Source organism: Myiozetetes cayanensis, unplaced genomic scaffold, assembly GCF_022539395.1.
Source record: "Myiozetetes cayanensis isolate MyiCay16 unplaced genomic scaffold, myiCay2020 scf198, whole genome shotgun sequence".
Taxonomy (NCBI): domain Eukaryota; kingdom Metazoa; phylum Chordata; class Aves; order Passeriformes; family Tyrannidae; genus Myiozetetes; species Myiozetetes cayanensis.
Genome location: NW_026087409.1, coordinates 1 through 17,246, shown reverse-complemented (window position 1 = coordinate 17,246; position 17,246 = coordinate 1). Strand labels below are relative to the sequence as shown.

The 17,246-nt window shown below is 53.8% G+C and overlaps 1 protein-coding gene and 2 long non-coding RNA genes across 6 annotated transcripts in view; 2 read left to right on the top strand and 1 right to left on the bottom strand.

Annotated features, from left to right (window-relative positions):
• The window catches only part of RABGGTA (Rab geranylgeranyltransferase subunit alpha), a 30,423-nt gene extending 13,403 nt beyond the window's left edge, over positions 1 to 17,020 (bottom strand). Inside the window, exons 1-13 of the mRNA XM_050314203.1 lie at positions 16,895 to 17,020; positions 14,752 to 14,867; positions 12,766 to 12,799; positions 11,881 to 12,013; positions 9,620 to 9,640; positions 8,640 to 8,804; positions 5,933 to 6,016; positions 5,766 to 5,848; positions 3,852 to 3,953; positions 3,660 to 3,771; positions 3,520 to 3,571; positions 1,393 to 1,481; positions 1,212 to 1,300 (exon numbers count right to left, since the gene is read on the bottom strand). Coding sequence (XP_050170160.1) covers positions 1,212 to 1,300; positions 1,393 to 1,481; positions 3,520 to 3,571; positions 3,660 to 3,771; positions 3,852 to 3,953; positions 5,766 to 5,848; positions 5,933 to 6,016; positions 8,640 to 8,804; positions 9,620 to 9,640; positions 11,881 to 12,013; positions 12,766 to 12,799; positions 14,752 to 14,867; positions 16,895 to 17,020 — 1,206 coding nt within the window. The remainder of the gene's footprint in view (positions 1 to 1,211; positions 1,301 to 1,392; positions 1,482 to 3,519; positions 3,572 to 3,659; positions 3,772 to 3,851; positions 3,954 to 5,765; positions 5,849 to 5,932; positions 6,017 to 8,639; positions 8,805 to 9,619; positions 9,641 to 11,880; positions 12,014 to 12,765; positions 12,800 to 14,751; positions 14,868 to 16,894) is intronic.
• Positions 4,053 to 5,667, top strand: LOC126639442 (uncharacterized). Of its 2 annotated transcripts, none has more exons than XR_007628801.1 (4): positions 4,053 to 4,095; positions 4,290 to 4,327; positions 4,523 to 4,561; positions 5,591 to 5,667. It is a non-coding gene; the product is annotated as an uncharacterized LOC126639442 (long non-coding RNA). The 2 variants fall into 2 exon arrangements; XR_007628802.1 differs by lacking the exon at positions 4,523 to 4,561 and adding an exon at positions 4,484 to 4,522.
• LOC126639441 (uncharacterized) lies at positions 6,862 to 8,550 on the top strand. Of its 3 annotated transcripts, XR_007628800.1 has the most exons (6): positions 6,862 to 6,988; positions 7,187 to 7,266; positions 7,346 to 7,419; positions 7,538 to 7,657; positions 8,273 to 8,352; positions 8,464 to 8,517. It is a non-coding gene; the product is annotated as an uncharacterized LOC126639441 (long non-coding RNA). The 3 variants fall into 3 exon arrangements; XR_007628799.1 differs by lacking the exons at positions 7,187 to 7,266; positions 7,346 to 7,419 and having other exon boundaries at positions 6,885 to 6,951; positions 8,501 to 8,550; XR_007628798.1 differs by lacking the exons at positions 7,187 to 7,266; positions 7,346 to 7,419 and having other exon boundaries at positions 6,885 to 6,951.
• Positions 17,021 to 17,246: the final 226 nt, after the last annotated feature.

Here is a 17,246-nt window from a genome sequence, read left to right as displayed (position 1 = left end):
AAACCAGTCCAACCCAGTCCGAACCAGTCCAACCCAGTCCAAATCAGTCCAACCCAGTCCAACCCAGTCTAAACCAGTCCAACCCAGTCCAACCCAGTCTGAACCAGTATAAACCAGTATAAACCAGTCCAAACTAGTATAAACCAGTATAAACCAGCCCAAACCAGCCCAACCCAGTATAAACCAGTCCAACCCAGTCCAACCCAGTCCAACCCAGTCCAAACCAGTATAAACCAGTATAAACCAGTCCAACCCAGCCCAACCCAGTCCAAACCAGCCCAAACCAATCCAATCCAGGCCGACCCAGTCCAACTCAGCCCAAACCAGTATAAACCAGTCCAACCCAGTCCAACCCAGTCCAAACCAGTCCAACCCAGTATAAACCAGTCCAAACCAGTCCAAACCAGTATAAACCAGTCCAAACCAGCCCAACCCAGTCCAAACCAGCCCAACCCAGTATAAACCAGTCCAACCCAGTCCAACCCAGTCCAACCCAGTATAAACCAGTCCAACCCAGTGCAAACCAGTCCAAACCATCCCAAACCAGTCCAACCCAGTCCGAACCAGTATAAACCAGTGCGTACCAGTCCAACCCAGTATAAACCAGTCCAACCCAGTCTGAACCAGTCCAACCCAGTCCAAACCAGTATAAACCAGTCCAAACCAGGCCAACGCAGTCCAACACAGGCCAACCCAGTCCAAACCAGTATAAACCAGTATAAACCAGTCCGAACCAGTATAAACCAGTCCAAACCAGTCTGTACCAGTCCAACCCAGTCCAAACCAGTCCAAACCAGTATAAACCAGTATAAACCAGTATAAACCAGTCCAACCCAGTCCAACCCAGTCCAAACCAGTCCAACCCAGTCCAACCCAGTCCAAACCAGTCCAACCCAGTCCAAACCAGTATAAACCAGTCCAAACCAGTCCAAACCAGTCCAACCCAGTCTGAACCAGTATAAACCAGTATAAACCAGTCCAAACCAGTATAAACCAGTATAAACTAGTCCAAAGTAGTATAAACCAGTATAAACCAGTATAACCCAGTCCAAACCAGTATAAACCAGTATAAACCAGTATAAACCAGTCCAACCCAGTCCAACCCAGTCCAACCCAGTATAAACCAGTACAAACCAGTCCAACCCAGTATAAACCAGTATAAACCAGTATAAACCAGTATAAACCAGTATAACCCAGTAAGCCCCGCTCACCTGGAGGCTCCGCAGGTGCCTCCGAGCCTCCTGGGCGTGGCCGGGCGGGTCCAGCACCGACAGCAGCAGCGCCAGGGTGAGGAGGCAGCCTGGCCACGCCCCCCACAGGTGAGTGGGCGTGGTCAGGCCACGCCCCCATCTCAGGTGAGGGGGAGGGGCTCTGAAGGGGGCGTGGCCTCACCGCGGCTGCGCGGCTCCAGCTCCAGCAGCTGCCGGCAGGTGGACACCTCCTCCTGCAGCACCTGAGCGTCGGCCACGCCCACCTCCGGCCTGAGGGGGCGGGGCTTAATCAGAAAAAGGCGGGGTTTGGAGAAAAGGGGCGGGGTTTGGTGGAAAGGGGCGTGGTTTGTTCAGAAAGGGGTGTGGTTTAGTCAGAAAGGGGTGTGGTTTATTCAGGAAGGGGCATGGTTTAGTCAGAAAGAGGCGTGGTTTAGTCAAAAAGGGGTATGGTTCTATCAGGAAGGGGTGTGGTTTAATCAGAAAGGGGTATAGCTTAGTCAAAAAGGGGCGTGGTTTAGTCAGAAAAGGGAGTGGTTTGGTCAGAAAGGGGCGTGGTTTAGTCAGAAAGGGGAGTGGTTCAATCAGAAAGGGGTGTGGTTTATTCAGAAAGGGGAATGGTTTAGTAAGAAGAGGTGTGGTTTAGTCAGAAAGGGGCGTGGTTTAGTCAGGAAGGGGCGTGGTTTAATAAAAAGGGGACGTGGTTTATTCAGAAAGGGGCGTGGATTGATAAAAAAGGGCGGGGTTTTGTGGAAGGGGCGGGGTTTGGTCAGGAAGGGGCGTGGTTTAATCAGAAAGGGGAATGGTTTATTCAGAAAGGGGCGTGGTTTGGTCAGAAGGGGGGTGGTTTAATCAGAAAGGGGCGTGGTTTAGTCAGAAAGGGGTGTGGTTTAGTCAGAAAGGGGTGCGCTTTAGTCAGCAAGGGGTGTGGTTGAGTCAGAAAGGGGCGTGGTTTGAGTCAGGAAGGGGCGTGGTTTAGTCAGGAAGGGGCGTGGTTTGGTGAAAGGGGCGTGGTTTGGTAAGAAAGGGGCGGGGTTTGGTCCGAAGAGGAATGGTTTATTCAGGAAGGGGCGTGGTTTGATGGAAAAGGGCGTGGTTTGGTCAGAAAAGGGCTGTGGTTTATTCAGAAAGGGGAGTGGTTTCATAAGAAAGGGGTGTGGTTTAGTCAGAAAGAGGTGTAGTTTATTAAGAAAGGGGTGTGGTTTATTCAGAAAGGGGCGTGGTTTGGTGAAAGGGGCACGGTTTAGTCAGGAAGGGGGGTTAGTCAGAAAGGGGTGTGGCTTATTACGAAAGGGGTGTGGTTTATTAAGGGGCGTAGTTTGTTGAAAAGGGGCATGGTTTATTCAGAAAAGGGGCGTGGTTCAATCAGAAAGGAGTGTGGTTTAGTCAGAAGGGGCGTGGTTTATTCAGGAAGGGGCGTGGCTTGTTGGAAAAAGGGAGAGGTTTAGTCAAAAAAAGAGGTGTGATTTGGTTGAAAAGGGGCGTGGTTTGGTGAAAAGGGGCGTGGTTTAGTCAGGAAGGGGTGTGGTTTGGTCAGAAAAGGGGTGTGGTTTAATAAGAAAGGGCATGCTTTATTCAGAAAGGGGTTTGATAAGAAGGGCGTGGTTTATTCAGGAAGGGGTGTGGTTTGATGGGATAAGGGTGTGGATTGCTCCGAAAAAAGGGCGTGGTTTGTTAAAAAGGGGCATGGTTTGGTGAAAAGGGGTGTTGCTTATTTAGAACGGGGTGTGGTTTGGTCAGAAAAGGGGTGTGGTTTAATCAGAAAGGGGCGTGGTTTGGTGAAAAGGGGTATGCTTTAGTCAGGAAGAGGCGTGGTTTAGTAAAAAGGGGAGTGGTTTGGTTGGAAAGGAGTGTGGTTCAATCAGAAAGGGGCATGGTTTAATCAGAAAGGTGTGTGGTTTACTCAGAAAGGGGTGTGGTTTGGCCAGAAAGGGGTGTGGTTTATTAAAAGAGGGTGTGGTTTGGTTAAAAAGGGGCGTGGTTTGGTCAGAAAAGGGCGGGGCTTAACAAAAAGGGGGGTGTGGTTTGAGGTTGTATAGGGGTAAAGGTGGGTGGGGCTTTCATAAAGGAGGTGTGGCTTTTGATTTAGGGGGTGTGGCTTCATCAGAAAGGGCCATGGTTTAGTCAGAAAGGGGCGTGGTTTGGTCAGAAAGGGGTGTGGTTAAGGCAAGAAGGGGCATGGCCAGCCCCAAAGGGGGCGTGGCTTATTCCCAATAAGGATCTTAAATAATATAGGGGGGGTGAAGGGGTTGGGTGGGCGTGGCCTCGCTAAGAAGTGGGCGTGGCTTTCTCCAGGGTGGGCGTGGCTTACCAGAACAGCTCCCGGGCCACGATTGGCTCCTGCCACCAGGCCTCGTCCTCGTCTGGGACGGAAATGGGGGGGGGTTACTGGGATGAACTGGGGTGAACTGGGATGAACTGGGAGGGGCACTGGGTGGGCGTGGCCCTCACCTGGGGGCAGCGTGACCTCATGGTGGGCGGAGTCAGGCACCCAGGTGACGCCCAGCTGGAGGCGGGGCCGCTGGGTGGGCGTGGCGTCGGCAGGGCGGGGCAGGTCCAGGAGCTTTGATACCTTGTCAAGGTGGCCACGCCCATCCAAGCCCCGCCCACCCTGGCCACGCCCACCCGGTTGGAAAAGGATACCCAGGTGTGGGAGGGGCGTGGCCGCCCCTCCCCCGAGCGCCACGCCCCTTCCAGGGCGGAGCCGTCCAGCGTCGCCCTCAGGTCTGGCCGGTCCGGGCTCACCTGGGGTGGGGGGAAACAAAAATTTGTGGGGTTTTAACCCAAAAATGGGGGGTTTGTGGCCCCCAAAATGGGGAGTTTTAGGCCCAAAATATCTGGGACATCAGGTCTACCCATTGAAGTCAATGGGGTGAATGGACATCAGGTCTACCCATTGGAGTCAATGGGGTCAACGGGCATCAGGTCTACCCATTGGAGTCAATGGGGCTGAAGGGGCATCAGGTCTACCCATTGGAGTCAATGGGGCTAAAGGGAAATCAGGTCTACCCATTGGAGTCAATGGGGTAAAAAGGACATCAGGTCTACCCATTGGAGTCAATGGGGCTGAAGGGACATCAGGTCTACCCATTGGAGTCAATGGGGTGAATGGACATCAGGTCTACCCATTAGAGTCAATGGGGTTAAAGAGACATCAGGTCTACCCATTGGAGTCAATGGGGCAAAAAGGACATCAGGTCTACCCATTGAAGTCAATAGGGCTGAAAGGGAAACAGGTCTACCCATTAGAGTCAATGGGGTTAAAGGGACATCAGGTCTACCCATTGGAGTCAATGGGGTTAAAGGGACATCAGGTCTACCCATTGGAGTCAATGGGGTTAAAGGGACATCAGGTCTACCCATTGGAGTCAATGGGGTGAAGAACGGACATCAGGTCTACCCATTGGAGTCAATGGGGTTAATGAGACATCAGGTCTACCCATTGGAGTCAATGGGGCTAAAGGGACATCAGGTCTACCCATTGGAGTCAATGGGGTTAAAGGGGCAACAGGTCTACCCATTGGAGTCAATGGGGTTAAAGGGGCAACAGGTCTACCCATTGGAGTCAATGGGGCAAAAAGGACATCAGGTCTACCCATTGGAGTCAATGGGGTGAAGAATGGAAATCGGGTCTACCCATTGGAGTCAATGGAGCGAATGGACATCAGGTCTACCCATTGGAGTCAATGGGGTGAATAAGACATCAGGTCTGTCCATTGGAGTCAATGGGGCTAAAGGACATCAGGTCTACCCATTAAAGTCAATGGGGTAAAAACGACATCAGGTCTACCCATTGAAGTCAATGGGGATCAAAGGAATATCAGGTCTACCCTTTGGAGTCAATGGGGTTAAAGGGACACCAGGTCTACCCACTAAAGTCAAAGGGGCAAAACAATCATCAGGTCTACCCATTAAAGTAAAAGGGGCTTGATAAAACATCAGGTCTACCCGTTAAAAATCAATAGGGCAAAAGGGTCATCAGATCTACCCATTAAAGGTAAAAAGTATTGATAAGACATCAAGTCTACCCATTAGGGTCAACAAGGTAAAAGGGTTATCAGAGCTACCCATTAAAGGTAAATGGGATTGATAAAACATCAGGTCTACCCATTAAAAGCAATAGGAATCAAAGGGATATCAGGTCTAGCCATGGAAGTCAATAGGGATCAAAGAGGACATCAGGTCTACCCATTAAAGTCAATGGGGTAAATGGGAAATCAGGTCTACCCGTTAAAGTCAATGGGGATCAAAGGGACATCAGGTCTACCCATTAAAGTCAATGGGGATAAATAGGGATATCAGGTCTACCCATTAAAGTCAATGGGGATCAAAGGGATATCAGGTCTACCCATTAAAGCCAATGGGGATCAAAGGGATATCAGGTCTACCCATTAAAGTCAATGGGGCAAATGGGATATCAGGCCTACCCCTAAAGTTAATGGGGTCCAGTGCTCTGTTTTGGGGGGTAACCAGGGGTGTTTTTGGGGAAGATTCAGGTGTATAAAGGAGGACCCAGAAGTTTTCTGGAGGGGGGGAATCCAAGAGTTCCCAACTCACCACGACGGGGCGGGAGAAGACGACGGCCAGCGTGGCGTCCTCGCGGTTGACGTACACGCAGATGATCCTCGGCGGGGGGGTGGCTTTTTAGGGGACACCCCGACACTCAGAGGGGTTCCCCGGGTGTCCAGGTGTGAAGGGACCACCCCCCACCCTCCCCAAATTACCTCGGGAGAGGATGCAGCGCAGGTAGACCCAGGCACTCTGGTCAGTGGGGTCGGTGAAGACGGCGTTCTGCACCAGCTCCAGCTCTGGGAAGGGGCAAAGAGGGGAGCCCAATACCTCAGGGGGACACCCCAATACCTGAGGGGGGCACCCCAATATCTGAGGGAAGCACCCAGGAGTCTTGGGGAGGGACCCCAGTGTGTGGGAGTTCAGGTCTACCTGGTCAAGTCTATGGGGAACCTGGGTTGAGGGGGACCCAAGGGTTTTGGGGGGGGGGACCCCAGGGGTATTTGAGGGGTCTCTGGTGACCCCCCAGTGTGTCCCCACAACGTTTTGGGGGCCCACAGTGATTTTAGAGGGGGGTCACAGGGGAAAACCCCAAGATCCAGGGTATCAGGTCTACCCATTGGAGTAAATGGGGACAAATGGGCATCAGGTCTACCCATTAAAGTTAATGGGGACAAATGGGCATCAGGTCTACCCATTGAAGTTAATGGGGACAAATGGGCATCAGGTCTACCCATTGGAGTAAATAAGGGGTTAATGGATATCAGGACTATCCATTAAAATCAAAAGGAATCAATGAGACATCAGGTCTACCCATTACACTCAATTGGGCAAAAAGGACACCACGTCTACCCATTAAACAGGTTAAACTAGAAATCATGTCTACCCATTAAATTTAAGTAGGTAAAATGGGACATCAGGTCTGCCTATTAAACAGCTCTGATGGGAAATTAGGTTTACCCTTAATTAAACTCAACTAAACCCAACAGGACATCAGGTCTACCCATTAAAGTCAATGGGGATCAAAGGGACATCAGGTCTACCCATTAAACTCAATGGAGGAAGGGTCAACAGGTCTACCCATTAAACTCAATTAGGTTAAATCGGACATCAGGTCTACCCATTAAACTCAATGGGGATCAAAAGGACATCAGGTTTATCCATTAAACTCAATGGGGATCAAAGGGACATCAGGTCTACCCATTAAACTCAATGGGGATCAAAGGGACATCAGGTCTACCCATTAAAGTCAATGGAGGGAGGGTCAACAGGTCTACCCATTAAACTCAATTAGGTTAAATCGGACATCAGGTCTACCCATTAAAATCAATAGGGATCAATAGGTCAACAGGTCTACCCATTAAAGTCAATGGGAGATCAAAGGGACATCAGGTCTACCCATTAAAGGCAATGGGGACCAAAGCGACATCAGGTCTACCCATTAAACTCAATGGAGGAAGGGTCAACAGGTCTACCCATTAAAGTCAATGGGGATCAAAAGGTCAACAGGTCTACCCATTAAAGTCAATGGGGATCAAAGGGACATCAGGTCTATCCATTAAACTCAATGGGGATCAATGGGTGAGCAGGTCTACCCATTAAAGTGAATGGGGATCAAAGGTCAACAGGTCTACCCATTAAAGTCAATGGAGGGAGGGTCAACAGGTCTACGCATTAAACTCAATGGAGACACGGTCAACAGGTCTACCCATTAAACTCAATGGGGATCAACAGGTGAACAGGTCTACCCATGAAACTCAAGGAGGATCAAAAGGACATCAGGTCTAACTTAAAATCAATGGGGATCAAAGGGACATCAGGTCTACCCATTAAAGTCAATGGGGATCAAAGGGACATCAGGTCTACCCATTAAAGTCAATGGGGATCAAAGGGACATCAGGTCTACCCATTAAAGTCAATGGGGATCAAAGGGACATCAGGTCTACCCATTAAAGTCAATGGGGATCGAAAGGACATCAGGTCTACCCATTAAACTCAATGGAGGGAGGTTCAACAGGTCTACCCATTAAAGTCAATGGGGATTAAAGGGACATCAGGTCTACCCATTAAAGTCAAGGGGGATCAAAGGGACATCAGGTCTACCCATTGAACTCAACGGGGATCAACAGGTCTATCCATTAAACTCAATTAGGATCAAAGGGACATCAGGTCTACCCATTGAACTCAATGGGGATCAACAGGTCTATCCATTAAACTCAATTAGGATCAAAGGGACATCAGGTCTACCCATTAAACTCAATGGGGATCAAAAGAACATCAGGTCTACCCATTAAAGTCAATGGGGACCAACAGGTCATCAGGTCTACCCATTAAAGTCAAAGGGGATCAAAGGGACATCAGGTCTACCCATTAAAGTCAATGGAGAGAGGGTTAACAGGTCTACCCATTAAAGTCAATGGGGACCAACAGGTCAACAGGTCTACCCATTAAAGTCAAAGGGGATCAAAGGGACCTCAGGTCTACCCATTAAACTCAATGGAGAGAGGGTTAACAGGTCTACCCATTAAAGTCAATGGGGACCAACAGGTCAACAGGTCTACCCATTAAAGTCAATGGGGATCAAAGGGACATCAGGTCTACCCATTAAACTCAATGGGGATCAAAGGGACATCAGGTCTACCCATTAAAGTCAATGGAGGGAGGGTCATCAGGTCTACCCATTAAAGTCAATGGAGGGAGGGTCATCAGGTCTACCCATTAAAGTCAATGGAGGGAGGGTCATCAGGTCTACCCATTAAACTCAATGGAGGGAGGGTCATCAGGTCTACCCATTAAACTCAATGGAGGGAGGGTCATCAGGTCTACCCATTAACCCCCATGGAGGAGCCAACTCCCAAAAAATTTTCCGGGAATTCTTTTTTTTTATTCCCAGGGGTAAAAAAAAAAACAACTCCAACTCACCCTGCCTCATCCTGTCGGGGCTCAGGGGCTCTCCCCGCCCCCCCGGGCCGGGCCTGAGGAGCCGCAGGCGGTGGTGCCAGGCCGAGAAGTTGGAGAAGTCGCGGCTCAGGAGGGACCCGGCGAAGGCCAGCTCGGCTTCGGGGTCATCCTGAGCCACCAGGGCCCACTGGTGGACTGGGAATGCACCAGTACAGACCAGTTTGGTACTGGGAGCAACCCCCACAGCCTTAACCCCTCCCTGGGGCTCCTGGGGGTCATTCCCAGTATGAACCAGTAAGGACCAGTTTGGCTTCGGGGTCATCCTGAGCCACCAGGGCCCGCCGGTGCTCCCAGGCGTGGACTGGGAATGCACCAGTACAGACCAGTTTGGCACTGGGAGCGACCCCCGCAGCCTTAACCCCTCCCCGGGGCTCCTGGGGGTCATTCCCAGTATGAACCAGTAAGGACCAGTTTGGCTTCAGGGTTGTCCTGAGCCACCAGAGCCCACTGGTGGACTGGGAATGCACCAGTATAAACCAGTTTGGCACTGGGAGGGACCTCACCCCACCCAGAGCACCCACAGGGCTCACAGGGGTCATTCCCAGTATGAACCAGTAAGGACCAGCTCGGCTTCGGGGTCATCCTGAGCCACCAGAGACCTCCGGTGCTCCCAGGCGTGGACTGGGAATGCACCAGTATAGACCAGTTTGGCACTGGGAGGAGATATCCCCACCCAGATCATCCCCACAGCTCCCCGGGGCTCCTGGGGGTCATTCCCAGTATAAACCAGTAAGGGCCAGCTCGGCTTCGGGGTCATCCTGAGCCACCAGGGACCTCCGGTGCTCCCAGGCGTGGACTGGGAATGCATCAGTACAGACCAGTTTGAAACTGGGAGTGACCTCACCCCACCCAGAGCAGCCACAGGGCTCACAGGGGTCATTCCCAGTATAAACCAGTAAGGCCCAGCTTGGCTTCGGGGTCATCCTGAGCCACCAGGGCCCGCCGGTGCTCCCAGGCGTGGACTGGGAATGCACCAGTACAGACCAGTTTGGCACTGGGAGCAACCCCCGCAGCCTTAACCCCTCCCTGGGGCTCCTGGGGGTCATTCCCAGTATGAACCAGTAAGGCCCAGCTCGGCTTCAGGGTTGTCCTGAGCCACCAGGGCTCACTGGTGGACTGGGAATGCACCAGTACAGACCAGTTTGGCACTGGGAGTGACCTCACCCCACCCAGAGCCACCCTGGGGCTCCTGGGGGTCATTCCCAGTATAAACCAGTAAGGCCCAGTTTGGCTTCGGGGTCGTCCTGAGCCACCAGAGACCTCCGGTGCTCCCAGGTGTGGACTGGGAATGCACCAGTACAGACCAGTTTGGAACTGGGAGCGACCCCCGCAGCCTTAACCCCTCTCCAGGACTCGTGGGGGTCATTCCCAGTATGAACCAGTAAGGACCAGTTTGGCTTCGGGGTCGTCCTGAGCCACCAGAGCCCACTGGTGGACTGGGAATGCACCAGTATAAACCAGTTTGGCACTGGGAGGGAGATATCCCAACCCAGAGCCACCCACAGGGCTCACAGGGGTCATTCCCAGTATAAACCAGTAAGGACCAGCTCGGCTTCGGGGTCATCCTGAGCCACCAGAGACTGCCGGTGCTCCCAGGCGTGGACTGGGAATGCACCAGTACAGACCAGTTTGGCACTGGGAGTGACCTCACCCCACCCAGATCGCACCCACAGGGCTCCTGGGGGTCATTCCCAGTATGAACCAGTAAGGCCCAGTTTGGCTTCGGGGTCATCCTGAGCCACCAGGGCCCACTGGTGCTCCCAGGCGTGGACTGGGAATGCACCAGTACAGACCAGTTTGGTACTGGGAGGGAGATATCCCCACCCAGAGCCACCACGCAGCTCCCCGGGGCTCCTGGGGGTCATTCCCAGTATAAACCAGTAAGGCCCAGTTTGGCTTCGGGGTCATCCTGAGCCACCAGGGCCCGCCGGTGCTCCCAGGCGTGGACTGGGAATGCACCAGTATAAACCAGTTTGGTACTGGGAGGGACCTCACCCCACCCAAACCCTCCCCGGGACTCCTGGGGGTCATTCCCAGTATGAACCAGTAAAGGGCAAGGCAGCTCCCAGTATATCCCAGTATGACCCAGTATAAACCAGTATATACCAGTATATCTCAGTGCAACCCAGTATATCCCACTATAACCCAGTCCAACCCCCCCAAACCCCCTCCCAGTGCCTCCCAGTATAAACCAGTAACCCCCAAACCACCTCCCAGCCCCTCCCAGTCCCTCCCAGTGCCCCCCAATCCCCTCCCAGTCCCTCCCAGTACAAACCAGTACAACCCAGTAGCATTCACAGTTACGGGGGTTGGCCCCCAGGCCCTCCCAGTCCCTCCCAGTATAACCCAGTCCAACCCAGCATAACCCAGTCCAACCCCCCCAATCCCCTCCCAGTCCTCCCAGTATAAACCAGTGACCTTCAAATCCCCACCCAGTCCCTGCCAGTGTCCCCCAGTCCTCCCCAGTCCCTCCCAGTATAAACCAGTAATCCCCAAACCGCCTCCCAGTGCCCCCCAATCCCCTCCCAGTCCTCTCCCAGTCCCTCCCAGTATAAACCAGTAACCCCCAAACCCCCTCCCAGTGCCCCTCAATCCCCTCCCAGTATAAACCAGTAACCCACAAACCAACTCCCAGCCACTCCCAGTGCCTCCCAGTCCCTCTCAGTGACCCCCAATCCCCTCCCAGTCCCTCCCAGTGCCCTCCAATCCCCTCCCAGTATAACCCAGTCCCTCCCAGTCCCCTCCCAGTGCCTCCCAATCCCCTCCCAGTCCCTCCCAGTACCTCCCAGTGCCCCCAATCCCCTCCCAGTCCCTCCCAGTGCCTCTCAGTGCCACCCAAGCCCCTCCCAGTCCCTCCCAGTACACCCAGTATGACTTACAGTTCCTGGGTCTGCCCCCAGTGCCTCCCAGTCCCTCCCAATCCCCTCCCAGCCCCTCCCAGTATAAACCAGTGTCCCCCAATCCTCCCAGTCCCTCCCAGTGCCCCCCAGTCTCTCCCAGTCCCTCCCAATCCCCTCCCAGTAACCCCCAATCTCCTCCCAGTGCCTCCCAGTGCCTCCCAATCCCCTCCCAGCCCCTCCCAGTGCTCCCCAGTGCCTCCCAGTCCCCTCCCAGTACCTCCCAGTCCCTCCCAGTGCCCCCAATCCCTCCCAATCCCCTCCCAGTCCCCTCCCAGTACCTCCCAGTCCCCCCAGTAACTCACAGTTCCTGGGGTCCGCCCCCAGCAGGCGCTCGCACAGCGCTCGGTCCTCCCGGCCAGCGGGGGGCGCCGCCGAGCGGCCCAGCAGCCACGCCCGGTGGTGCCACGCCCCGTAGGACTTGGGGTTCACCCCCAGGCACCCCCCAACGAAGGACAGCTCATCCTGCAGACCCTGGAAACCAGTATGGACCAGTATAGACCAGTATAAACCAGTATGGATCAATATAAACCAATACAGACCAATATAAATCACTATGGACCAGTATGGACCAGTATGGACTGGGGTTCATCCCCAGGCACCCCCCAACGAAGGACAGCTCATCCAGAACCCTGGAAACCAGTATGGACCAGTATGGACCAGTATGGACCAGTATAAACCAATATAGACCAATATAAATCACTATGGACCAGTATGGACCAGTATGGACTGGTGTTCACCCCAGGCACCCCCCAACAAAGGACAGCTCATCCGAGACCCTGGAAACCAGTATGGACCAGTATAGACCAGTATGGACCAGTATAGACCAGTATAAATCACTATGGACCAGTATGGACCAGTATGGACCAGTATGGACTAGGTATCCCCAGGCACCCCAGTATGGACCACCATGAACCAGTATGGACCAGTATAGACCAGTATGCATCAATATAAACCAACATAAATCACTATGGACCAGTATGAACCAGTATGGACTGGGGTTCATCCCCAGGCACCCCCCAACAAAGGACAGCTCATCCTGCAGCCTGGAAACCAGTATGGACCAGTATAGACCAGTATAAACCAGTATGGACCAGTATAAACCAGTATGCATCAATATAAACCAATATAAATCAGTATGGACCAGTATGGACCAGTATGGACCAGTATGGACTGGGGTTCACCCCCAGGCACCCCCCAACGAAGGACAGCTCGTCCTGCAGCCTGGAAACCAGTATGGACCAGTATAGCCAGTATGGACCAGTATAAACCAATATAGACCAATATAAATCACTATGGACCAGTATGGACCAGTATGGACTGGGGTGAACCCCCACGAAGGACAGCTCGTCCTGCACCCTGGAAACCAGTATGGACCAGTATAGACCAGTATGGACCAGTATAAACCAGTATAGACCAGTATGGACCAATATAAATCAATATGGACCAGTATGGACCAGTATGGACCAGTATAAACCAGTATGGACCAGTATGGATCAATATAAACCAATATAGACCAATATAAATCACTATGGACCAGTATGGACCGGTATGGACTGGGGTTCACCCCCAGGCACCCCCCAACGAAGGACAGCTCATCCTGCAGCCTGGAAACCAGTATGGACCAGTATGGACCAGTATAAACCAGTATGGACCAGCATGGATCAATATAGACCAGTATAAATCACTATGGACCAGTATGGACCGGTATGGACCAGTATAGACCAGTATGGACTGGGGTTCACCCCAGGCACCCCCCAACAAAGGACAGCTCATCCGGGACCCTGGAAACCAGTATGGACCAGTATAGACCAGTATAAACCAGTATGGACCAGTATAAACCAGTATGGATCAATATAAACCAATATAAATCACTATGGACCAGTATGGACCAGTATGGACCAGTATGGACCAGTATGGACCAGTATGGACTGGGGTGAACCCCCACGAAGGACAGCTCGTCCTGCCACCTGGAAACCAGTACGGACCAGTATGGACCAGTATAGACCAGTATGGATCAATACAAACCAATATAGACCAATATAAATCACTATGGACCAGTATGGACCAGTATAGACCAGTATGGACCAGTATAAACCAGTATAGACCAGTATAAACCAATATAGACCAGTATAAATCACTATGGACCAGTATGGACCAGTATAAACCAGTATAAACCAGTATAAACCAGTGTAAACCAGTATAGACCAGTACAAACCAGTATGGACCAGTATGGACCAGTAGGAACCAGTAAAGGCCAGTTCATCCCAGTCTCTTCCAGTCCCTCCCAGTTCATCCCAGTGCCCTCCCAGTTCAGACCAGTCCATACCAGTTCAAACCAGTTGAAACCAGTTTGTCCCAGTGCCCTCCCAGTTCAAACCAGTCCATCCCAGTGCCCTCCCAGTCCCTCCCAATTCAGTCCCAGTCCCTCCCAGTCCACACCAGTCCAAACCAGTTCATCCCAGTGTCCTCCCAGTTCACCCCAGTCCATCCCAGTGCCCTCCCAGTTCAAACTAGTTCACCCCAGTCCCCTCCCAGTCCCTCCCAGTATAACCCAATCCCTCCCAGTCCCTCCCAGTATAAACCAGTGCCCCCAATCCCCTCCCAGTCCCTCCCAGTTTATTCCAATCCCCTCCCAGTCCCTCCCAGTATAAACCAGTGACCTCCAATCCCCTCCCAGTCCCTCCCAGTCCATCCCAGTGCCCCCAATCCCCTCCCAGTCCCTCCCAGTCTCCCCCAGTCCCCTCCCAGTCCCTCCCAGTTTATCCCAATCCCCTCCCAGTCCCCTCCCAGTCCCTCCCAGTATAAACCAGTAACCTCCAAATCCCCTCCCAGTCCCTCCCAGTTTATCCCAATCCCTCCCAGTGCCCCCCCAATCCCCTCCCAGTCCCTCCCAGTTTATCCCAATCCTCCCAGTCCTCCCAGTCCCCTCCCAGTATAAACCAGTAACCCCAAACCCCTCCCAGTGCCTCCCAATCCTCCCAGTCCCTCCCAGTCCCTCCCAGTCCCTCCCAGTTTATCCCAATCCCCTCCCAGTTTATCCCAGTCCCTCCCAGTGCCCCCCAATCCCCTCCCAGTCCCTCCCAGTCCCTCCCAGTCCCCTCCCAGTCCCTCCCAGTTTATCCCAATCCCCTCCCAGTCCCTCCCAGTCCCTCCCAGTTTATCCCAGTACGCACCAGTCCCCTCCCAGTGTGAGCAGTGCTCGTCTCCGGCGGTTCCAGCAGGTGCCGACGTCGGGATTGGCCGCGAGCACCGACCCGGTCAGGGACAGCACCTGCTGGGGGGGCGCCCCCTGCAATCCCAGTATAAACCAGTTCAAACCAGTATAGACCAGTATAAACCAGTAACCCCCCAATTCATCCCAATCACCTCCCAGTCCATCCCAGTTCCCATCCCAGTCCCACTCAGGGACAGCACCTGCTGGGGGGGCGCCCCCTGCTGGGCATGGGGGGTGTTCCCAGTTCAAACCAGTATAGACCAGTAACACCCAATCATCTCCCAGTAACCCCCCAGTTCATCCCAGTAACCTCCCAGTCCATCCCAGTTCCCATCCCAGTCCCACTCAGGGACAGCACCTGCTGGGGGGGCGCCCCCTGCAATCCCAGTATAAACCAGTATAGCCCAGTATAAACCAGTATAGACCAGTAACCCCCCAGTTCATCCCAGTAACCTCCCAGTCCATCCCAGTTCCCATCCCAGTCCCACTCAGGGACAGCACCTGCTCGGGGGGCGCCCCCTGCTGGGCACGGGGGGTTCCCAGTATAAACCAGTATAGACCAGTATAAACCAGTAACCCCCAATCACCTCCCAGTTCATCCCAGTAACCCCCCAGTCCATCCCAGTTCCCATCCCAGTCCCACTCAGGGACAGCACCTGCTGGGGGGGCGCCCCCTGCAATCCCAGTATAAACCAGTTCATCCCAGTATACCCAGTATAGACCAGTGAACCAGTAACCAGTAATCATCCCAGTAACCCCCAATCATCTCCCAGTAACATCCCAATTCATCCCAGTTCCCATCCCAGTCCCACTCAGGGACAGCACCTGCTGGGGGGGCGCCCCCTGCAATCCCAGTATAAACCAGTTCATCCCAGTATAAACCAGTATAGACCAGTAACCCCCCAGTGCCTTCCCAGTAACCCCCAATCATCTCCCAGTAACATCCCAATTCATCCCAGTTCCCATCCCAGTCCCACTCAGGGACAGCACCTGCTCGGGGGGCGCCCCCTGCTGGACACGGGGGTACTCCCAGTATAAACCAGTATAAACCAGTATGGACCAGTAACCCTTAATCACCTCCCAGTAACCCCCAATCATCTCCCAGTAACCCCCCAGTCCATCCCAGTTCCCATCCCAGTCCCACTCAGGGACAGCACCTGCTCGGGGGGCGCCCCCTGCTGGGCATGGGGGGTTCCCAGTATAAACCAGTATAGACCAGTATAAACCAGTATAGACCAGTAACACCCAATCATCTCCCAGTAACCCCCAATCACCTCCCAGTCCATCCCAGTTCCCATCCCAGTCCCACTCAGGGACAGCACCTGCTCGGGGGGCGCCCCCTGCTGGGCATGGGGGGTGTTCCCAGTTCATCCCAGTATAAACCAGTACCCCAGTAAGCCTCCCAGTTCATCCCAGTGGCCTCCCAGTCCATCAGTATAAACCAGTGACCCTCAAACTCCTCCCAGTGCCCCCAAATCCCTCCCAGTTCCCTCCCAGTCCCCTCCCAGTTCCTCCCAGTGACCTCCCAGTCCATCCCAGTACCTCAGTCCAGTGACCCCAATCCCTCCCAGTCCCTCCCAGTTTATCCCAGTCTCCTCCCAGTCCTCCCAGTTCCTCCCAGTTCCCTCCCAGTCCCTCCCAGTATAAACCAGTGACACCTCAAATCCTCCCAGTGCTCCCCAGTCCCTCCCAGTGACACCCAGTGACCTCCCAGTCCCTCCCAGTCCCTCCCAGTCCCTCCCAGTACAAACCAGTAACCCCCAAATCCCCTCCCAGTCCTCCCAGTGCCCCCAATCCTCCCAGTCCTCCCAGTCCCTCCCAGTCCTCAGTAAAACCAGTAACCCCCAGATCCCTCCCAGTCCTCCCAGTCTCCTCCCAGTCCCTCCCAGTGTCCCTCCAGTCCCTCCCCAGTTCCCAGTTCCCCCAATCCCTCCCAGTCCCTCCCAGTCCCTCCCAGTCCCTCCCAGTCCTCCCAGTCGCCTCCCAATCCCCAGAAACCTCCTTTAACTCCCTCCCAGTCCAAACCAGTCCAAACCAGTTTGTTCCAACCCCCTCCCAGTGCCTCCCAGTGCCCTCCCAGTGGCTCCCAGTATAACCAGTACCCCCAGTAAGGCCTCCATGCTCTCCCGGTACATTCCCAGTTTGAGCTCCCGCTGTCGCTGCCGGGCCTGGTCCGAGGGGCGGAGCTTGAGCCGCCCGTGCTGGGGAAACTGGTTAGACTGGGACATACTGGGAGGGACTGGGGGGGAGCTAGCACTGGGAGGGACTGGGAGGGGATTGGGATAAACTGGGAGGGACTGGGAGGGGACTGGGAGGGACTGGGGCTTACTGGTTTATACTGGGAGGGACTTGGAAGGGACTGGGAGGGGATTGGAATAAACTGGGAGGGACTGGGAGGGGATTTGAGGGCACTGGTTTATACTGGGAGGGACTGGGAGGGGATTGGGATAAACT